At 40.2% G+C, this 19,382-nt stretch overlaps 1 protein-coding gene across 1 annotated transcript; it reads left to right on the top strand.

Moving 5' to 3' along the window:
- Nucleotides 1-8,970: 8,970 nt before the first annotated feature.
- On the top strand, nucleotides 8,971-18,733 carry LOC308087206 (Rieske domain-containing protein). Its single transcript, XM_080430921.1, has 3 exons — nucleotides 8,971-9,338; nucleotides 10,695-10,810; nucleotides 17,800-18,733. The coding sequence occupies exons 1-3, from the start codon at nucleotides 9,143-9,145 to the stop codon at nucleotides 17,905-17,907; spliced, it is 420 nt and encodes a 139-aa protein (XP_080287047.1). The 5' UTR covers nucleotides 8,971-9,142; the 3' UTR covers nucleotides 17,908-18,733.
- Nucleotides 18,734-19,382: the final 649 nt, after the last annotated feature.

Here is a 19,382-nt window from a genome sequence, read left to right as displayed (position 1 = left end):
GCAGGGTAGGTACTGTAGACGAACGTTGTTGATTATGAAGATAATCACTTGTTTCCTCTTCACAGTTGACTACCATAGGGCGCTCCACTGAGATGAATTGTCCCATAGTTTAGATCATGACATCGGCAGAGCCTATACCATTACCTCCTACTCTCAAGAGACCTGAGTGATATTCTGGTCCGTATCTTACTGGATTTAGGTAGTTTGGTTTCGACTTGGACATGTTTTAGCTCTTCTGGGAAGCTCTCTTCTTGGATGCATTTTAGGAGGACTAGTTCTGCATTCTGGTAGTCTTTAAAATTTTATGAGGGGGGTCCATCAATGAGGGTCCCATCGCCGCCCCCTGCATTGCTAATGCAGGAGTTTTAAGGAGCTCTTCGTATGTCTTGAAGTCTTCTGTTGAAGGTGGCTCAGGTTAGTTATTATTATTGGTCACACACACACACACACACACACACACACACACACACACACACACACACACACACACACACACACACACACACACACACACACACACACACACACACACACACACACACACACACACACACACACACACACACACAGAGAGAGTACAAGCTGGAACCCATACCATGATTGATTATTTTCTTAGTGATTGGGGATTATCGATCGATTATCATCGATTATTACTATTATAAATCTACTATTTTTTATAATCGTTTTAAATCGATTAACTGTTGCACCCCTAGTTCATTGCAATTGTGAATGATTACTTTGTGAGACGTCAGCCACGAGGGTTGAGTCATAACTAACTGTACAGTCTCACCATCTGCGACAGCCTTTCATTCAGTCATCTGTGTTGTTCGGCAGGAGCCAGGGGGTGTCACGAGTGCTGCTGCAGGACACGTGTAGGACATTAGGCCTGGGAGATCTGTGGATGCGTGGAGTTTCTACAATAAGCTAAAGATGTAAAGTATCAATATGAGGAGAATAGGGAGCAGTTTGAGTTCAAAATGAAGTCATTTGCAGCAGCAGCAGTTAGCTGACCCCTGGTAGCAGCAGACGGGAACAGGCTTTACACCCCTCAATGGGCCACTTTGCAAGCCAGCGTTCCAATTTCAGACCAGGCTTTTAGCAATAGCCTTATAGGTTACCTTACCGTGCTTCCAAGAGAGTCTCCTCAGCTGCCCCACTATTCCTCTCTCTTTTTCTCTCTCCGTTTTCTTTCTTTAATGAACTTAGCAGAAACCTGTAGCTCCTCAAGGAGAAGCGACGGCAAGAAAGGGTCAGGGTCCATGTTTTTATGAATTAAGGTGTGGGAATTAATTTCTTTTCAGCCATGCGTGCAAATATTGTCAAGAAGGGAGCAGTGATTTCCCCCTCCATAGCGTGCATTTGGAGCCTGTGGCGGCGGCGCCATACAGTGCGTGAAATGGATTTAGAGGCTGCATACCTTTTCTCCTGTCATGAGGTAGGCTACTCCTGATGTACTGTGCCCACCTATCCTTATGTTAACAGATTATTAATAAATCAACTCATCACAACTCATCACATATACCTGTAAATTCTTCTCCAACGCCAGCACAACGCATTAACGGTACTCAACATAAACCATATGGCACACCATGAAGTCATCATAGTCATCGACGTAGACAGACATCCAGCCTTGACTCCCCCTTGTGTTGTTGGCGGCTGCATTTTCAAGTGGTGAATTATTGCCTTCTGTCTCTGCAATCCCATCCTCCTCTCCTCCCCCCCTGTCTGTCTGAAAGGCAGGGGATAGCAGACAGGGCCATGAAAAACAGGTAGGCTACTGTACAGGTAGACTAATGTATGCTGTGTATGTGTGTGGGTTATATTCAGGATTCAGGAATGAGGAGATGAAGAGAGGAATGTGTCTGTATTCAGCAGAGGTGGAGAGGGGACACAAAGCAAGCTTTAAGTCAGTGGTTCTCAAAGTGGGATTCTGGGACCCTCAGGGGTCTTTGCAGGGGTCCCAAGCAAAATTCGGAACAGTTTACTACTGTTATTATTCTTATTTCACAGGCTAGAGCTAGACATTAGCCCAATGAGAGAATGTATTGAGATCATAGGTTTCACTCTCTCTACTATCAACTCACCTACACAGTTGTAGAATTCTGTCCTAGAACTAATCTAACAACAAATCTACTCTACATTTCTCCACATGTCAAATTGCTCTGGTAAGTGACATTAATAATGTCTGTGATATTCAAGAGAGGTGTGATGAAAAAGATACAATTGGCATAACGGCTAAATTAGGGAGAAAAAGTGGGACTGTAAAAGTGACCGATTGGCCAAGGCTCCAAAAAAAAAAGAAAAGTCCAGAGATGCAAAGTTTGGGATTTCATTTTTACCCAAACATCTTTCACCAACAGTTCCAGTGCATCATATACATAGTGATGGCCTTAAATAACAAGAATCAAAATACGACTTTACAAAATATAGAAAATGAACATACTTGACAGCAAACTAAACTAAAGAAAACAACCTAGAAACTTAAGAAACTGGCAAACAGGTAACACCCTTAAACAAGGGCCCTGGCAGCTCTCCCCTAGGTGCTTACAGTTGGTTGCTCCAAGTTTAACTGAACCCCTCAGCATTCCTGCCGTTTAACCAGGTGGGATAAACCAAGCACCATGAAAGTAATTTGTATCCATTATCTCAAACAGGGCAAACCAAGGCCCATGAGTTAATCTACAATTACATAAATGCTTCTTAAACATAATGTCAATGAGTACACTTCAATACATATTTCAGGCACAAATCACATACAAGCAAAATGCTAAACAACATTAACAAACACCCCTCCTCCTCTGCAATACTTGGCACCCTTCAATCTACAGAGTACCAGCACTGCAGAGGAGAACAGGTGAGGTGACAGCACCAATGATCACCACCACCACCCCAATGAACTACCAAAGATTCAATAAACAGAAACTTCAAACATTAAAATGCATTGGGAAATACGCTGTTAAGAACACTGTCCATGAACCAACACTTCAACAGTAATTTCCAAAGCCGGCCGGCAAAGTTAGTCAAATGGAAGCCGTTGTGTAGTTAGGTGTGTGCCCATTGTCCTCAATCAATGTTTGTGTATAGGGCACGGGCTGCCCCGTGACAGGGACCATTAATCTGGTCAAGTAAAAATCACAGATGAGAAAGCCTCAAATGATATTGACATCCTTTGAGCCTAAATAAAGATAATTTGTAATATTGGTTTGAGGTTGTGACTAGAGGAACTGTCATGGTGTCATGGGAGCCTAAATAAATTAACATGCTCAGTAAGTTTAATGGCAGTCCACCCATGTTATTTTGTGATATCTTGTTTGCTACACTGCCCTGGGTCACCAAAATCAGTTGGGTTCACCCTCTGGGGAGTATCGATGTGCTCAGTCAGTTATGGCAATCCACCCATTAGATTTTGAGCTATCTTGCGCGCAAGTGGAAATTTTGGCATATACAGTAGGGTGGAACCAGAAGAAAGCCTGTGTGTGGTCACTAAAATCAATAAGGTTCATCCTACGGACTGCATGAGTGTGCACATGCAATTTCCGTGGCAATCCAGCACTAAACATGTTAACCTCAGGAGAAAGTGATAATAAGATTGGACCTAAACTATAGGGGATGGGATTTGTGGACAGATTAGGTAATGGTGCTCTGAGCTTTGTCAGTGCATTCACTGAGTTAATGGAAACCATATTGGTTAGTTCTCTATCCAACCTTGGCTGATGAGTTAGTAGACTTTTGAGGCTTGTTGCTGGAGTGATGATGTTTTTGGAGTCCTAGGCTAATGATGGATGAGTTTGGGCTCCACTAACCTAATATCTCATCTGAGCCTGGCTTTCTCCTATCCACATTTAGCCCTCTACATTCGAAGTTACACTGACCAGTGGCAGTGGCGGATACATTACAACAAAATGTCTGGGAGATTTATGGGCAATTCTATTCTCTGAAGAAGCGCTTGACCCTCTGTCACCTACTTGGTTGAATACAAATAAATGTTCATGGGAGCATTGCCCAGTGCGTGCAATTCTATCAATATGAACTTGTTGTTTGCTCTCTGCAGCTTAATTTGTTTTTATATCCCCGGGCCCTTACAGATTGCTTATTCCATATACCTGACATTTTTATCCTGATATTTTTCTTCTTTTCTTTTTGTCTGAGCACACACACAACCTTTGGAGATGAGTTCATGCAGTTTCATGTAAATTGTTCTCACTTTTCAGATGTCAAAAAGGAGCTTTTCTCAGCTGCCTGTCTGGGTGTCAGTGCCACCGTATATCCACAGAGCACAGCCCACCTGCACATTATGGGTTGCAGAGAAAAAGAAAAGAAAACGACCAGATTGTTGAAAATACACCTTTTGTGAGAATTTGTGAAAATGTCAGTCTAAGCCCAAGAAAAGACGTACTGTATTTCATAATAGTTCACATATGGTAAACGCTGACACAGCAAAGTCACGTACCTGGATCCCGGTAATCAGCTGAAGACTTTATTTCACTCTGCTTTCTTTTAGTATGTTATTTACTTGGCATTAAAAGTAGCCTGCTCATGACTTATGTCTTATGCGTTCCAAGTAAATTGAGGTACCGTCAGTGCTAACACTGGGGGGAAAAAAGAATGCTGAAAAAAATTAAAAGTAAAACACTGTTGTTATTTACTTAGTAAGGTGTTTTGTCTACATTTTTAGATAAATTGAACATGTGATCATTAATCAGCACAAAATGTGTGACAAAATATCTCAATGACTAGAAAATTTTGCTCAGTAGAATGCAAATGTCCACCAGGAGGCAGACCCATACCTCCCTCCATCTTACCATCTGGGCAACACTTGCTATGCATCCCATTTCTATAATGCCTTATTAGTGCATTATAATCTATAACACTGTAATTAGTTATAAGAACTCATAAATACTCAGAACAATAATAACACATTATAAAGCATTTTATAATTACTTATAACGTCAAGCATAGAGGCAATGTAATTACAGTAATGTAATAAGCACTCATAAGTACTCATAATGCTTTACTTGAAGCATCCAATAGCCAAACAGACTGCCTGCACCTTATTGGTTAGTTCCGCTCCTAGCCTCGTAGACATGTATCCCATAGCCTGAAGAGACCATTGGTATGAGATTATGATTTTTGAAAAAAAGTGTATGAAACAATATGTGGGAATTGAGAGCCTTGGTCAACTGACAGCATGCACATGAATTATCACACACGCACATGTACACGCACGCACGCACACATAGTGGAATTAATAATAATGATAATGATAAAAAATGATTCTGAACAATGGTGAACAGAGGATATCTGGAAAATGTTTTACCACATTCAACATGTTAAATGCTAGTCCATAAAACTATCAGGGGCTCTCTTTAAAACTGCTGTCTGTATGTTTATCCTATTAGCACACAACATGTTCTTGGACAATGTGAGCCAGCTCATGTTTCCCCAATGCTGATTTTTCCTTAAACTTCCAAATCACAATTTGCTTTCGCTGGGTTCCAGTGCAGAAGCAGAATATTCTGACAGGACAGCCATCAGAACTTCCTGCATGCATGTGTTACTGTAACATCAGTATAGCCTTTCTCTGTGCCCATGCTATACATGCGCCAGTTGTTTAAGGCTGAACAAGAGGCCCCTGTTTCAGTCCAGACAGTCAGTCACATAACTTATACACTATTGCCAGGGCCGTTTGGACTACTGGCACAGTAGAGATGGAGACAAAGTGAATACAAGTTGAAGAAGAACAGATCATCAAAAGAAACTTTCATTGTGTGACTTGGGCAAATTTGTGTCTTACGTTACCAAAATACCTCAGTGCTATTGGAAAAATCTGTTTTGTGTATCGATGATTAATAGGCCTTGTTAATCTTCTTTGATCCTACATAGACAATTGACTTATCCATGGGCACTCTATAAAAGCTGTCAACAGGAGCAGAGGCTTGACAAGAATTTGGACAGCCAATGTTATGATGAAATGTTTAGGCTATCCTTCTTAAGTTTTACTTATTGTATAAATCATGTGCCACTTCTGTTAAGAAAGATCCTAGTCAAATAATTTCCTGTTCTTAAAAAAAGAAGCTTCTTTTATGTGGAATAGTAGTTTAGAATTGCCAGGCAAACTGAAGTATTGGTACACATTACAAAAGACAAACTCAACATGAAGAAAAATTCCTGCCAAATATCTGTCCGAAATGTTGTCCAACACATTGTGGCACGGCTACTATGTTAGGCCCATAATAGCTCTCATAGTTGAGAAACAGTTGAGAACTAGACGCGTCGCAATTCTGGGAAATTGCAAAGTGTGGTTGTGCCGACGCCGGTCGTGGGTCGCAGGCGGCCACCGGGACGTGAGGAATACGCCGGGAGGATTACCGTCGGAGGCCGCGCGACGTGCCATTCGAATCGGGTGCCGATCGGATCCCGCGTTCGTGACACGTGCCGTTTTGATTTGAGGAAATAGGCCCCTCCCACTAAAGAAACAGGCCCCTCCCACACATGTAGCGCCAATGAAGTGGAAATGCTTATGGGGATTCGTTGAATGAACCACCCTCGACATGTGATTCAAATTTGGGATTGATTGGATGTTTCGTTCGTGATTTTTGGCATTCTTTGTAAAACGGGCCCCTCCCACTAACTTTGGAAGCCAATTACGGACGAACGGTAAGGACTATCAAAATATGTTTATCGCTAGGGTCCAGCGATCATGTGTACTGATTTTTGTGAGAATTGGACAAAATATGTGGGAAAAGGAGCTAAAAGTGTGTTTTGAAGAAAATTCAAAATGGCGGAAAATCTATCCAGACGCAAATGGGGCCTATATAGGGAGTTCCGTCATGACCCAAGGTATCTAGGGGGGGAAAGATTTTTATTCTACGACCTACGGTTCAAGAGTTATAGGCCAAAACGTAAAGTGGGCTTTTATAGCGCCACCGTGTGGCCGAATGATATAATTATTTTTTTGATAATTTCGCACTAAATTATGAACCTCCCAGTCCCCTCCAAGTCTTGTAACTCTAGCCCTTACGGTTTCTGAGAAAAAAATACTTGAATTTGAGTTTTTTCATTTTCCCTTTAAAGTGGATGGGGAAATTTAATGCACTAATAAATCAATATCAATTAAACTGTACAACGTATCTCTTAGCAAAGTACACGCCTGGGATTCCCGATGAAGCCCGTCAATTTGACATATGGCACGAAATTGGGAAAAAAAAACGTGGGAGGAGTAGCACGGCAAAATAAAGTTTATCTAGAATAAAGAATAAAGTCGGTAGAGTACTATAGTCTGGTTGCCCATTCGGGCAACCACACTGACTAGGTTGACTCATTAGCAAAATGTCATGTTCCATATTAGCCATGATATTGTTTAACAACTTAAAGCCTTATTCAAAAATGTTCAAAAATAGCCAATTTGCACCGCACATATATTTTCTATATTTTCTTTTAAACTTTATGAAAATGTTGGAAGTTTTAGCCTGACATGCCCAAAATAGGGGCTCCAGGGTGAAAGTGTTAGTAGCCAGGTGTAGGTCTATGATGGCTACCAAAATATGGTGCTTTGCTTTGCCTTGATGAAAGTCATCTGACTGAAAGCTTGGCTTTTTTTAAATATAAAAACAAAAACTAACTTGCATTGATAAAAAAAAAAAAAATATATATATATATATATATATATATATATATATATATATATATATATATATATATATATATATATATATATATATATATATATATATATATATACACATATATATATATATATGAAAATCCAACTTTGCACTAGCTGTTTATAAACTAGTTAGTCATTTCCCCAATGATAATGGAATAGGCGTATATGATTGAGCCATGTTTCTGCCTGTGAAAATGGCAGCTCTTATGTGTTACATTTTAGGCCAACATGTTAAGCCTATCTGCAAAAGTTGTTCATATTTGTTTCTCATGCAACTTGTATAAGCTAATTGGATTATTGCGATGAACTCTGTATTAAAGTTCAGCAGGCAATTTTTTTTAGCATGGTTAAGCTTATGAACCTCAATCTGTATGAAAATGCCACATTTTAATTACAAAATTAAAAGCAAAATAAGCAGCAAAAGACATCATCACCAGTGTTGACAGAGGGCTGATAGGAAGCAATAACAGTGGTGGAAAAAGTACTCAATTTTTTTACTTAAGTAAAAGTATCAATACTGCAATGAAACACTCTGTTACAAGTAAAAGTCCGAAATTATAAATTTACTTGAGTAAAAGTACAAAAGTATTGGTATCAAAATGTACTTTGTACCTTGAGTACCTTTAGGTGGCCCCTGTAAAAGTCATAACCTAACCCCCCCTTTTTTCTTCTCGAACGTTTTACTGTACATATTTTTGTTTTTCTTATTTTTCATTTTGTAAACTGTTTATATGATGTTCTGCATAGTAGGCTAGTGTATATCTGTCTGTCATTTAATGTCACTATGATTTGAGTAGGCTACATGGGGACCCCATTTGAAACAAGCCATAGGCTTTCATGGGCTTTTCAATCCTAATTAGTTGACCTTGTATTTAAACTGTAGCCTATAGGCTACTTTCATGTGCTTTTTTCTGCAAACTTCTAAATAATTCAATCAATCAATCAATCAAACTTAAAGTACCAAAAGTATAAAGTACTCATTATGCAGAATGTCCAATTTCACAAACTCTTTTGAAAATAGAAGATAGCCGATCTACAAGCTATGTGTGGCATCGCAACGCATATAGATATGTAGGGCGAGTAGAAGTAAAAGTACTTAAAATTGGACATACTCAAGTAAAGTAAAACAAAATACCTCAAAATTGTACTTAACTACAGTACTTGAGTAAATGTACTTAGTTACTTTACGCCACTGCCTGGTTAAGCTATGAACCGCCACATTTTAACTACAAACTTAAAGCAATTGGAGCATAATAGCAGCAAACGGCATCACAGTGTTGACAGAGGGCTGGGAGGAAGCGATAGTCACATATAAACGGGATATGGTCAGCCCAGAGTCGTGGATAATGGATGTTATGGAATAATTACAGAACAGTCCAGTCGCGCCAGCGAATGCGGACTAGGCTATATAACGAGTAGTGACACATCAGAAAGCAGTCGATTCAATCAGAAAGCAGTTGATTTCGCCGTTATTTCATGGCTTCCGACTCGGCGAATAAAGAGGGAGACGTGATGATCGGGAGTGCGTCGTGGAGGCTCATCGGCCCAGCCTCGGAGCTTTGTAAGAAGCAATGCCGGCTGATGTACTGTTCTCTGGGCTACGACTCGGACGTCTGCCTGTTCCACGTCAAGGGAGAGTTCTTTGCCATGGATGCCCGTTGCGCTCACGCCGGTAATGAAACCAACCTAAACCAACAGCTCCTCCTCAACGACAACCACATCACTGCGTTCTGCTCACATTTAACCCTTTAGTTGGCCTTAAAAATAGAGGAAAATGCGCGATACATCCATTATATGAAATGAATCGAAACGATTGCGGAGCGTAAACCATATTCCTTTAATCAGGGGTATTCAACGTTTTTCAGGCCATGGACCCCCTAGCTGAGAGAGAGATAAAGCAGCCCCCCCCCCCCCGCACTATTGGTTCTCAAAGTGGGGTCCGGCCCCCAGGGGTCCTTGGGGGGGTTCCAGGGGGTCCCCAGCAAAATGTGTTAATAGCATCACAATAATTTTAACCTTTTATACTTTGGCTATTCAAAAATAGCAGATATACAAGCTCATAGATCTGCTATTTTTGAAAATGGGTGAACATTTGTGCAACATTTTTGAATATATATTTATTTATGCGAACATTTGTAACTAAAATCTTTGCTACTGGGGGTCCCTGGAACAAAATATTTGAGATGGGGGTCCGGGGCCTTTGGGGGTCCTTGACATGAAAAATTTTGAGAACCATGTTGTATACAATTGTGTTGCAGATTAAACGTTTTCATAGATTTCTACAGAGCTTCATAGACGTTTAATTGACAGCACTATCATCAGTGTATGTTGGATTCACGTTAATGTGTATTTTCAGACATTTAACCACTTAAACCCTCAATACTTGGTAAACTTGACCTTTCACTCTGTACTTTGTCTGCGTTTTTCCCCTCCACACCAAACCTTTTTGCTCACAAGGCCTCGCGCTGCCATTGCATTTTTTGTCTAAAGTTCTCCACAGAATAGGGATGCTAGGGTTCAAGTGGTTAATGTAAAAAGAAAAAAGCCATCACACAAAGATTTGGTGCCCCCCCCCTGTAGTAACTCTGAGGACCCCCTAGGGGTCACGGATCCCCTGTTGAAAAGCCCTGCCTTTAATTGTTAGGCAGAAATGCTGTGAGCCAGACTTTGTGTCATTATAACCTAGGCTAATAAAACAAAAAAACTAAACAAAAACACTATTCATCAACCAAACAAAAGCAGCATCCATCCATGCCCCATGCTGTCACGACCTAGTTGTCTGTTTTCCATCTGGTTAACCACTTAGACCTTAGACCACTTAGATGAGTAACCGGAGACCCTCAGGGCTCAATACTAGTGTCTTTTCTGTTTTCTGCTTTTTTTTCCCAGCAAAAGCTTTCCCCACAATAGGATGCTGGGGTTCAAGTGTAAAGTAGCTAGCCTACTGCAACAACCTCCCTCTCATCCTCTCATCTCATCCTAAAACGGAACAGCACCAATAATGTGAATGTCCTGTGTTTGCATGCAGGTGGACCTCTGTGTCAGGGTGAGATTGAGGAGGCTGACGGGGTCCTGCAGGTCATCTGCCCCTGGCATGATTATGACTTTGAGCTCAGGACTGGGAATTCAGGTACCGGGCTACAGGTCAGTCCAGTACGCCATAATTATGTATATTGCCAGGCAGGGGTCATGGCCTTTTCCAGGCATTATTGCATTATGCTTAATATGCTCCTCATAATTTGCTTGTTTTTTTTGTAAATTACTTTTACAGTCAAAGTGTAATTTACCATTGTTTGATCAGGAAAAATGTATTGTGGTGGAAAACCACACAAATACAAAAATATTGAGAACGGGGTAAGATGAGCCACTTTTCACTTAATTAAGTTAAAATCTAAACCCTTATTTCATGATGTCTTCTATCAACTGAAATCACTAGAAGTTCGCCCCGCTGCGCGGGGCTCACATCTAGCGTGACGTAGCGCCCACTTCGCAGCGCAGATCGGCCAGATCCACCCTCTCTCTCCCTCTCTCGCCCCCTTCCCCTCTCTTTCTGTCCTCCTCTCTATGTCGCTCTCCTCTCTCTCTCTCTCCCCCTGTCTGTCACTCTCTCCCTGTGTGTCTCTGTTCGCGTTTGCACACACACACACACACACACACACACACACACACACACACACACACACACACACACACACACACACACACACACACACACACACACGCGCGTAATTAATCGCATGTTTAATCGGAGAAGCAATGTTTTGTTCAATTAAAACAACATTTCGGTATACGAGTGAATCAATGAGTGATGATTTTTTTTTATCAAGGTGGTACTAAACAGACCACCAGATCAGTGCAAGTTTTACCATAAAGTGCAGCAAATTTAGGAATATATTCAGAGATTCAGGTAGCCTATATAAATTCAAGGACCTTCTGTAAACTCAAGCACAAGTAAAACACAATACTTTCAAGTGCATTCCAGAACAGTGGAAACATTGACCATTAGGAGAAATAAAAATAAAGAAGTCTTGATTGACCTTATTGTCCAATATCCTGTATGAACAAACCAGACTAACAAAAACAAAACTATCTGTTGCTTCAAAGGCCATAACACTAAGTTACTTTGTTGATTTACCAACAATTTAGTTAGTCCATATTGATTTAAAAAATACAAATAAAATAGACCCCTTCAGTCCAACTCTCCCTCAATATCCTTGGCCAAAATAATAAACAGACCAACAGTTCAACATAAAGTGGTCAAGTGTGGGTTGGGTGTGGGTCATTGTACTCTTACTTGCCCTGCAGGGTTTGTTGTCTGACGTCAATCAATAAACGTTGGTTGGTGCACCGGTCGATACGCCTGAAACCCGTCCAGTGAGGTTCTGTGGTGCAAAAATAAGAGTGATTAAAATGTGTAAAATTTTTTAATTGCGTTATTTCTTCTGTAATTAATTAATCGAAATGAATCAGTTAAAGTTCCAGCCCTACTTTTGATATTTGCAATTGTTAATACAATATTGAAATCTTCTCTTAAATGAGTGTACTCATCCAAAACAAAGGTCATTCAGCGTAATTTGAGTAGCAAAGAAATAGCCTACAAAATATGAATAGTGATTAATATAATAACTGACTCATTTTAACCCAGAGCATTTGGTTCATTTCTGGCCCACAGCCACCATTTTAGACAAAATTGTCTAGAATAATACTTTCACGTGGTTTTATACATTGGCAAATCACCAACATGTCACCCATGTTTTTAGACTTGGGTCAATTTGCTTTGATATTATACCTGAAATGTTACTTTGACCAACAAGTAACATTTTTGTTTAAAAGAATGCTTCCCAACTTCACAGCCAGGTGTAAACGATGGATGTTTACTAGATTTAAGGTCACATGTCGCCACAGTTTTCTAGTTTTATAGATACAGGATGTGGGTCAACTTACCCACTGGGTCATCTTAACCGTTCTCCCTATAGATGTGTTTCCCATTGTAAAATACATCAATCAGTTGCGCAAAGCATACATCTGGTTTGTGCAACCTCATATTTGTAGCTGTATAGTCATGGAAGATTTGCTTGTCCTTCCAGTTAACCTTACCTGGCAGTTTAAGCTGTGCACTCTTACTGTTGAGTACAATTCAGTATAGCTCAGAGAATTGACATGGCATGAGAAATGGACATTTATGTTGCATTACAGCATGGCCTTGTTCTATTCTGTTATGATCACAATCTGCATCTGTCTCACTGCATGCTGAGTTATTTACTTGTGTCTTTGTTGCCTTCCCTGTCCTTGAACTGTACCTTTGGTTTGCATCCTGAGTGGTTTCTCCCCGTGATAGTCAGCTGTTTCTTGTCTCGCAGTCTTTGCCCACCATGTGCTTTTGTTTACACCAGTGGTAGAAAGTAACTAAGTACACATACTCAAGTACCGTACAAGTTTGAGGTACTTTCACTTCTACTTTTACTTGTGAGCTTGTAGACTTGCTATTTTCACGCTTGTGAACTGGGACATTCTGCATAATGATTACTTTTGGTACTTTAAGTATATCTTGATGGCAATACTTATGTACTTTTACTGAAGTACATTTTGAAAACTGCACTTTTTCTTGTAACAGAGTATTTCTACATTATGGTATTGATACTTTTACTTAAGTAAACAATATGGCTTCTTCCACCACTGGTTTACACCAGTGTGTCCTCCCATCTTGATCCACCCCCTCATCTACAGTATGTCATGCGTTATACCTACTACAGTATGATGATTGTGCATTGTGTTCACCCGTGTCTTGTTAGTCTGTGTATATAATTCCTTCCCTCTGGTTAGTCTGTGACCAATGGTCTGTTTCTGCTACTTCATGTTACTGTACTGTGCCTGGGGTTATCCTGGTGTGGCCTGACTGTGTTTTTTCTGTATTCTGTGATTGGAAAAGTGAACTTGGTTTGCCCCCTGAATACAATATGCCTACTTGTAGCGGTCCCGGCTGGCCATTAAAAGGGTGAAGTCTGACTGATGATTTTGTGATGGTTCTTTATTAAATCAACGTAGAAACTACAAAGAAAACATAAAATACATAACATAAATCAATACAATAATCCATAAATGTCATCAAATCTCAAATGGCAAAATACATTTTCCTATAAAATCTTTGGGCCTACATCACAAACCAACTTACATAATGCATAAACCATCTTAATAGAAAAATACATTAAAAGGGTACAAACTATAGCAATAACCCTCAGACAATAAAAGCCAACAGTAAGATCACTCAGATAACAATAAGACCATGAAAACAGTGCAACAACCATTAAACAGACATATACCTTGTTCCCCTTCCAGCTAGGTGCTATTATAAGTGTTGTAGACAGTGGCATGGTGCGTGGCGTCCATTCTTTTCATAGTTTGTCATTTAACCTTCCGTCCGTCCTTAACCCATCCTTCCAGTGTCCATCGGCAAGACAAACATTTGCAACACTGTGCAGTCCTTAATGCTCCACTACCACTGAGCCCATTTTATTGTTTGCTGCCAGGCACATGCAGCCCCATACTGTCCACCAGCACCAGGTGAACTTGTTTATTGTGGGATCGCTAAAGCGATCACACTAATGTTATTGCCACTATTTATTATTCCATATTCCCGCCGTTTTTTTGATGGCTAACTAGTCCTTCATACTTTTAGCTACAAACTCCGTTCCAACTCTTCAATGTTCGGCCTACTCAGGACATATCGGCTACCATTTGAATTTTTGAAATCATTTGTACTTTTAGAGATATTTCACTTTTTACTTCTAAAAAACTCCCATTCATTTCAATGGAGAAATTCATACTTTTAGCTAGAAACTCCGTTCCAACTCTATAACGTTCAGCCTACTTAGGACATATTGGCTACCATTTGAATTTTTTAAATAATTTGTACTTTTAGAGATATTTCACTTTTTAAATAGTAAAAATACTTAAAAGTTGATAAAAAGAGTAAAAATACTTAAAAGTTGTAAAAATTAGTAAAAGCTAAAAAATACATAAGAGTACTTATATTGAGTAAAAATACTTAAAAGTACTCAAAACGAGTAAAAATACTTAAAAGTTGAAAAAAATAGTAAAAATACTTAAAAGTTGTAAAACTTAGTAAAAAATACTTTAAAGTAAATAAAGTGACTAAAAATAATTTAAAGTAAATACATTGAGTAACAATACTTAAGAGTACTTAAATTGAGTAAACATACCCAGTAGTACTCAAATGAGTAAAAATACTTATACCTTTCAAACTTTTCAAACTTTTCAAACCTTTCAAACCTTTCAAACCTTTCTAACCTTTCAAACCTTTGGAACCTCTTAAACCTTTAGAACCTTTCAAACCTTTAGAACCTTTCAAACCTTTAGAACCTTTCAAACCTTTCAAACCTTTCAAACCTTTAGAACCTTTCAAACCTTTCAAACCTCTTAAACCTTTAGAACCTTTAGAACCTTTCAAACCTTTCAAACCTTTCAAACCTTTCAAACCTTTCAAACCTTTCAAACCTTTAGAACCTTTCAAACCTTTAGAACCTTTCAAACCTTTAGAACCTTTCAAACCTTTAGAACTTTTAGAACTTTAAACCTTTCAAACCTTTAACAATACTAACAATATCAATACTCAATACCATCAACATTCTTAGCGATCCCACACTGTTTCTTCAGGAACAGTACTTTCTAGTTCTAATTGCAGCTGAGCTGATGTGTTCCTGTGGGCAGGAAACACTACAAATAAAGGTCTTGCAGACCTAGTCTCGCATAGCCAGACAAAATGAAATGGAGAGGAGGCTCCACATCCGGTTTATATTCTAATCATGATCAGAGCTTCCGAGTCCCAGACTGTATGCCGTAAACATTTGAAAATTGTGGGAGGCAACAGTCTGGTAACGCGAGACTATTGCAGACCTGATGTTTGGGCAGGAAGCCCTTCAAAATAGAAGTCTCAGGGACAACACATTTGTGCTCAAGGAAACCGCCCTGCGGGTCCGTTACACTACTTTGTCCTGCACTTATGACCTGTGTAAACCCCCTGGCAATTGTTTTCAGTGTTTTTCTAAGTGTATACCGTACATCAAGCTGGACCAACTAACAGTAGGTGGCTAATATTTATGAGAGAGTTTAATTACATGACATCACAGCTTCCCACAAAGAAATATCACAGAAGTATGAGTGTTCAAAGTTACAGTATCATGCTATCAACTGAGGTATCTGTGGTTTTGGGACCGCATGTAGTGGTTATAGTATTGTCTGTGAGAAACCTACACACTTCCCTAGATCTGTCATACCTGTCATACCTGTCAACATTGTGATCTGAAAATAAGGAACATTTTTGGAACTTCAATGGTGGGGGGCTATTTGCATCATATTTCCTCTGTACTTTTAATATACTTTCTACTTTTAACAAAATATTCAGAGAATATTGGTGATATTATTATTTTATTTATTTATTTTTGTACGTAGTTTTTTTTACCAGTCAAAGTGTTTTTCCAACACAAATTACTTTTACACATTTTACACAACACTCAAATTAAATAAACTCAACCACAACATCAGGTCTGTTTTCAAAGGTTCTATTTATTAAAACTGAGGGAAGATAAATAGTTCATTAACCACAGTACAGTCACTAACCACAGTAATAAACTAGAAAAAGTGCTCCTCGGAGCACAGGTCTCCGCCAGGTCAGGTAGGCTATTGTGGCCTCCTGGTGGCGCTATAATAGGCCAATGTGAAAAGGGTACCATTTGTTCTTAGGCCTTGCATGACAATTGGACCCTGACTGCATTCATGATTTGAGGCATTTTGTTAAAAAACACTTGTTTTGCTAAATTAGACCTGCTGGTGGCGCTATAACAGGCCAATGTTAAAAGGGTGGCATTTGTTCCTCAACATAGTGTGAATGTGCGCGCAAACTCAAAGTTTGACCGCAATCGGACAGTGCGTTCATGATTTGCGGAATTTTGTTCAAAACAAGCCAATAATGCAAACTTTAGATGTCAATCAGGACATCAGGATAGAATATGAAAAATCAAACACATCCGTCTTGATCACATGACTATAGAGATCATGTGTACCGATTTGCGTGAAATTTGGATACAATTGGAAGGAGTTGTATAAAATAATGTGTTTTACATAAGTCGACCTCCTGGTGGCGCTGTAAAAGGCAGATTTGAAAAATGCAGGGCAATAGTTTTTTGTTGGCCTCTAGGGAGTGTGCATACAAAGTTTTACACAGATTGGTGCAGTTATAGGTAAAAACATGAATCGGCCTGTTATAGTGCCACCATGAGGCTGAATTTCAAGTGGCATTTCTTCCTCGGCCTAATGGGAATGTGCGTGCAAAATTTCACGGAAATTGCATGCTGTGTTCATGATTTGAGGCATTTTGTTCAAAACAGAGCACTCCTGCAAACTTTGGAAGACATTTTTAGCCAATCAGGATGTAATAAGAAAAATCTGAAAGACCTGTGTCGTTTAATGACTTTAGAGATACTGTGTAGCGATTTGCGTGATTTTTGGACAAAATCTGTAGGAGTACTGTCAAAAAGTATGTTTTGCACAAATCGGCCTCCTGGTGGCGCTATAAAAGGTTCATGAGAAATATTTGGGGCAGAGGTTCTGAATTGGCATCCAGGGAGTGTGTGTGCACAGTTTCGCTGCGACCGGGCCAACGGTGCCTGAGATTAGCTGCTCACAGACAGATGGACGGACGGACACACACACACACACACGGACACACGGACGGACAGGGTGAAAAACATACTCTCTCGCCATGCCTTTCGGCCTGGCGGAGACAAAAATAGTCCGGTTCAGGGTTGTATTTTATTTTTCTAAAGGCAGGACAGCGGGAATTTGATTAATCTGGAAGAATCCTGTTGAAAAGGGAAGGTTGACAGGTATGGGTGTATTTGAATTAGCTGACGGAATCATTTTAAGGTTTATTTTTAATCAGTGAAAGAATGAAATTTAAGCCTATACACTTCCAGTAAGAAAACACCTCTGCAAAAATGTGTTCTTTGAGACATGGTGCCACATGAGCACTGGCTGCTCACTTCTTAGAGCTAAAGCAAGGTGTTGCGTTTCCTCTCTATTTTAACAGCTGTTACTTTTTGTTTTGTCTGTTATAGCAACAAGTGTACGAAGTCAAGCTGGAGGATGGCACTGTGTATGTGAAGCACAGCAGTCCGCTCTCCTTACAGCCTTTTCCTGTGGGCCAGAAGAACCGGACAGTCTGAATGGCCGTCTGATCCTCAAGCTGTTCACGGGACCATCAATCCCCTTCTCATGGAGCCTCACCGCCTGTAGCGAACCCACTTTGGCTATTTTGAGACATTCCATAAGCGTTATCTATCATTTTCACAGACCTTTTCCACTTGGCTCATCTGGCGATGCCGTATTCTCAGGTCACTATCAGGAGCATCGTCTGAAGAGGACATGACGGCATTATGTTTTTTTTCTTCCCCCCTCTTGAAATACTGGGTAGAAAGCCATCAACATCACCACAAAAGACAGTGGAATGCTTGCTGCTGATCTTACACATCAGACAGTAGCTATGTATTGCCTCTGCCCAACATAATCTCCATTATTTATCTTACCACACGTTTCCACATGTTTTACTTTGGATGAGCATTAGCTATTAGTATTTTTTCAACGACCACCCCACATTCACAACCTCCCCTTTTACCTGCACAATTTCTGGTTCCTCAATGCAATAGATTTTTCTCAGTGGTGTTTTATGACAGAAACCTCAACATGATTTCCATGGAGAAGGCCTGTGGGGATGTGTCCATAGAAGCCATCCAAGGGTGAATTAGACATACCTGGTCATATTTCCTGTGTTACCTGGCCAGGGAAAACAGCCCTTGTGATGTGGCTGAAATGTTGTGGCCGGCTCCAGACTAGAGAAAAGATGATGATGCCGAGTAGTTGTAATTGGAACTATAGTCCATACACTGGGATAAACGTGCCCCAAATATGTGCAGACTTTGGACCGTGACTGATTGTTCCAGCAGCTTGTGAAATTAGCTCCAAACACACGCATGCACCCACACGTACGTACGTACGTACGTACGGACGCACGCGCGTGTGCGCACGCACACACACACACACACACACACACACACACACACACACACACACACACACACACACACACACACACACACACACACACACACACACACACACACACACACACACACACACACACACACACACACACACACACACACACACACACACTCACTCACTCACTCACTCACTCACTCACTCACTCACTCACTCACTCACTCACTCACTCACTCACTCACTCACTCACTCATCCTCACTTATCCTGATTAATTGTTGTCAGGTGAAATGAAATAAAACGACGTTAATTTGACCTTATTGCCACTCATGCTTGATTTTTTGTGTGACTTTCTTCAGCAAAGAGTAGAATTTGACTGTAGTGGTGTAACTGGGTTGTGTCAATTAGTGTAAAGGCAACAAAGTAGTGCTGCACACTGTATTATGCTCCCATTGATGAATCTTTTATTTAAGCAACGTTCCGGCTTAAATGCCGTCTGAAGAAGAGCATGGGCCCCGAAACGTTACTCTGCTTAAGTAAAAGATTCATCTATGGGAGCATATAGTGTGTGGCTCTACTTTGGTGCCTTTGATCTGAGTTCACGTCGGGGCCAGCACCTGTTAAGAAGTCGAATGTGCACTACTA

This window comes from Gymnoscopelus braueri, assembly GCF_963280865.1.
Source record: "Gymnoscopelus braueri genome assembly, chromosome: 6".
Classification (NCBI taxonomy): domain Eukaryota; kingdom Metazoa; phylum Chordata; class Actinopteri; order Myctophiformes; family Myctophidae; genus Gymnoscopelus; species Gymnoscopelus braueri.
The sequence above is the reverse complement of the archived record's forward strand: the minus strand, read 5'-3'. Positions and strand labels throughout refer to the sequence as shown.

Coding starts and splice junctions, on each gene's coding strand:
- LOC308087206 (XM_080430921.1), top strand. CDS start 9,143: ATGGCTTCCGACTCGGCGAATAAAGAGGGAGACGTGATGATCGGGAGT. Junction 9,339..10,694: donor TGCCCGTTGCGCTCACGCCG/GTAATGAAACCA, acceptor GTTTGCATGCAG/GTGGACCTCTGTGTCAGGGT. Junction 10,811..17,799: donor ATTCAGGTACCGGGCTACAG/GTCAGTCCAGTA, acceptor TGTCTGTTATAG/CAACAAGTGTACGAAGTCAA.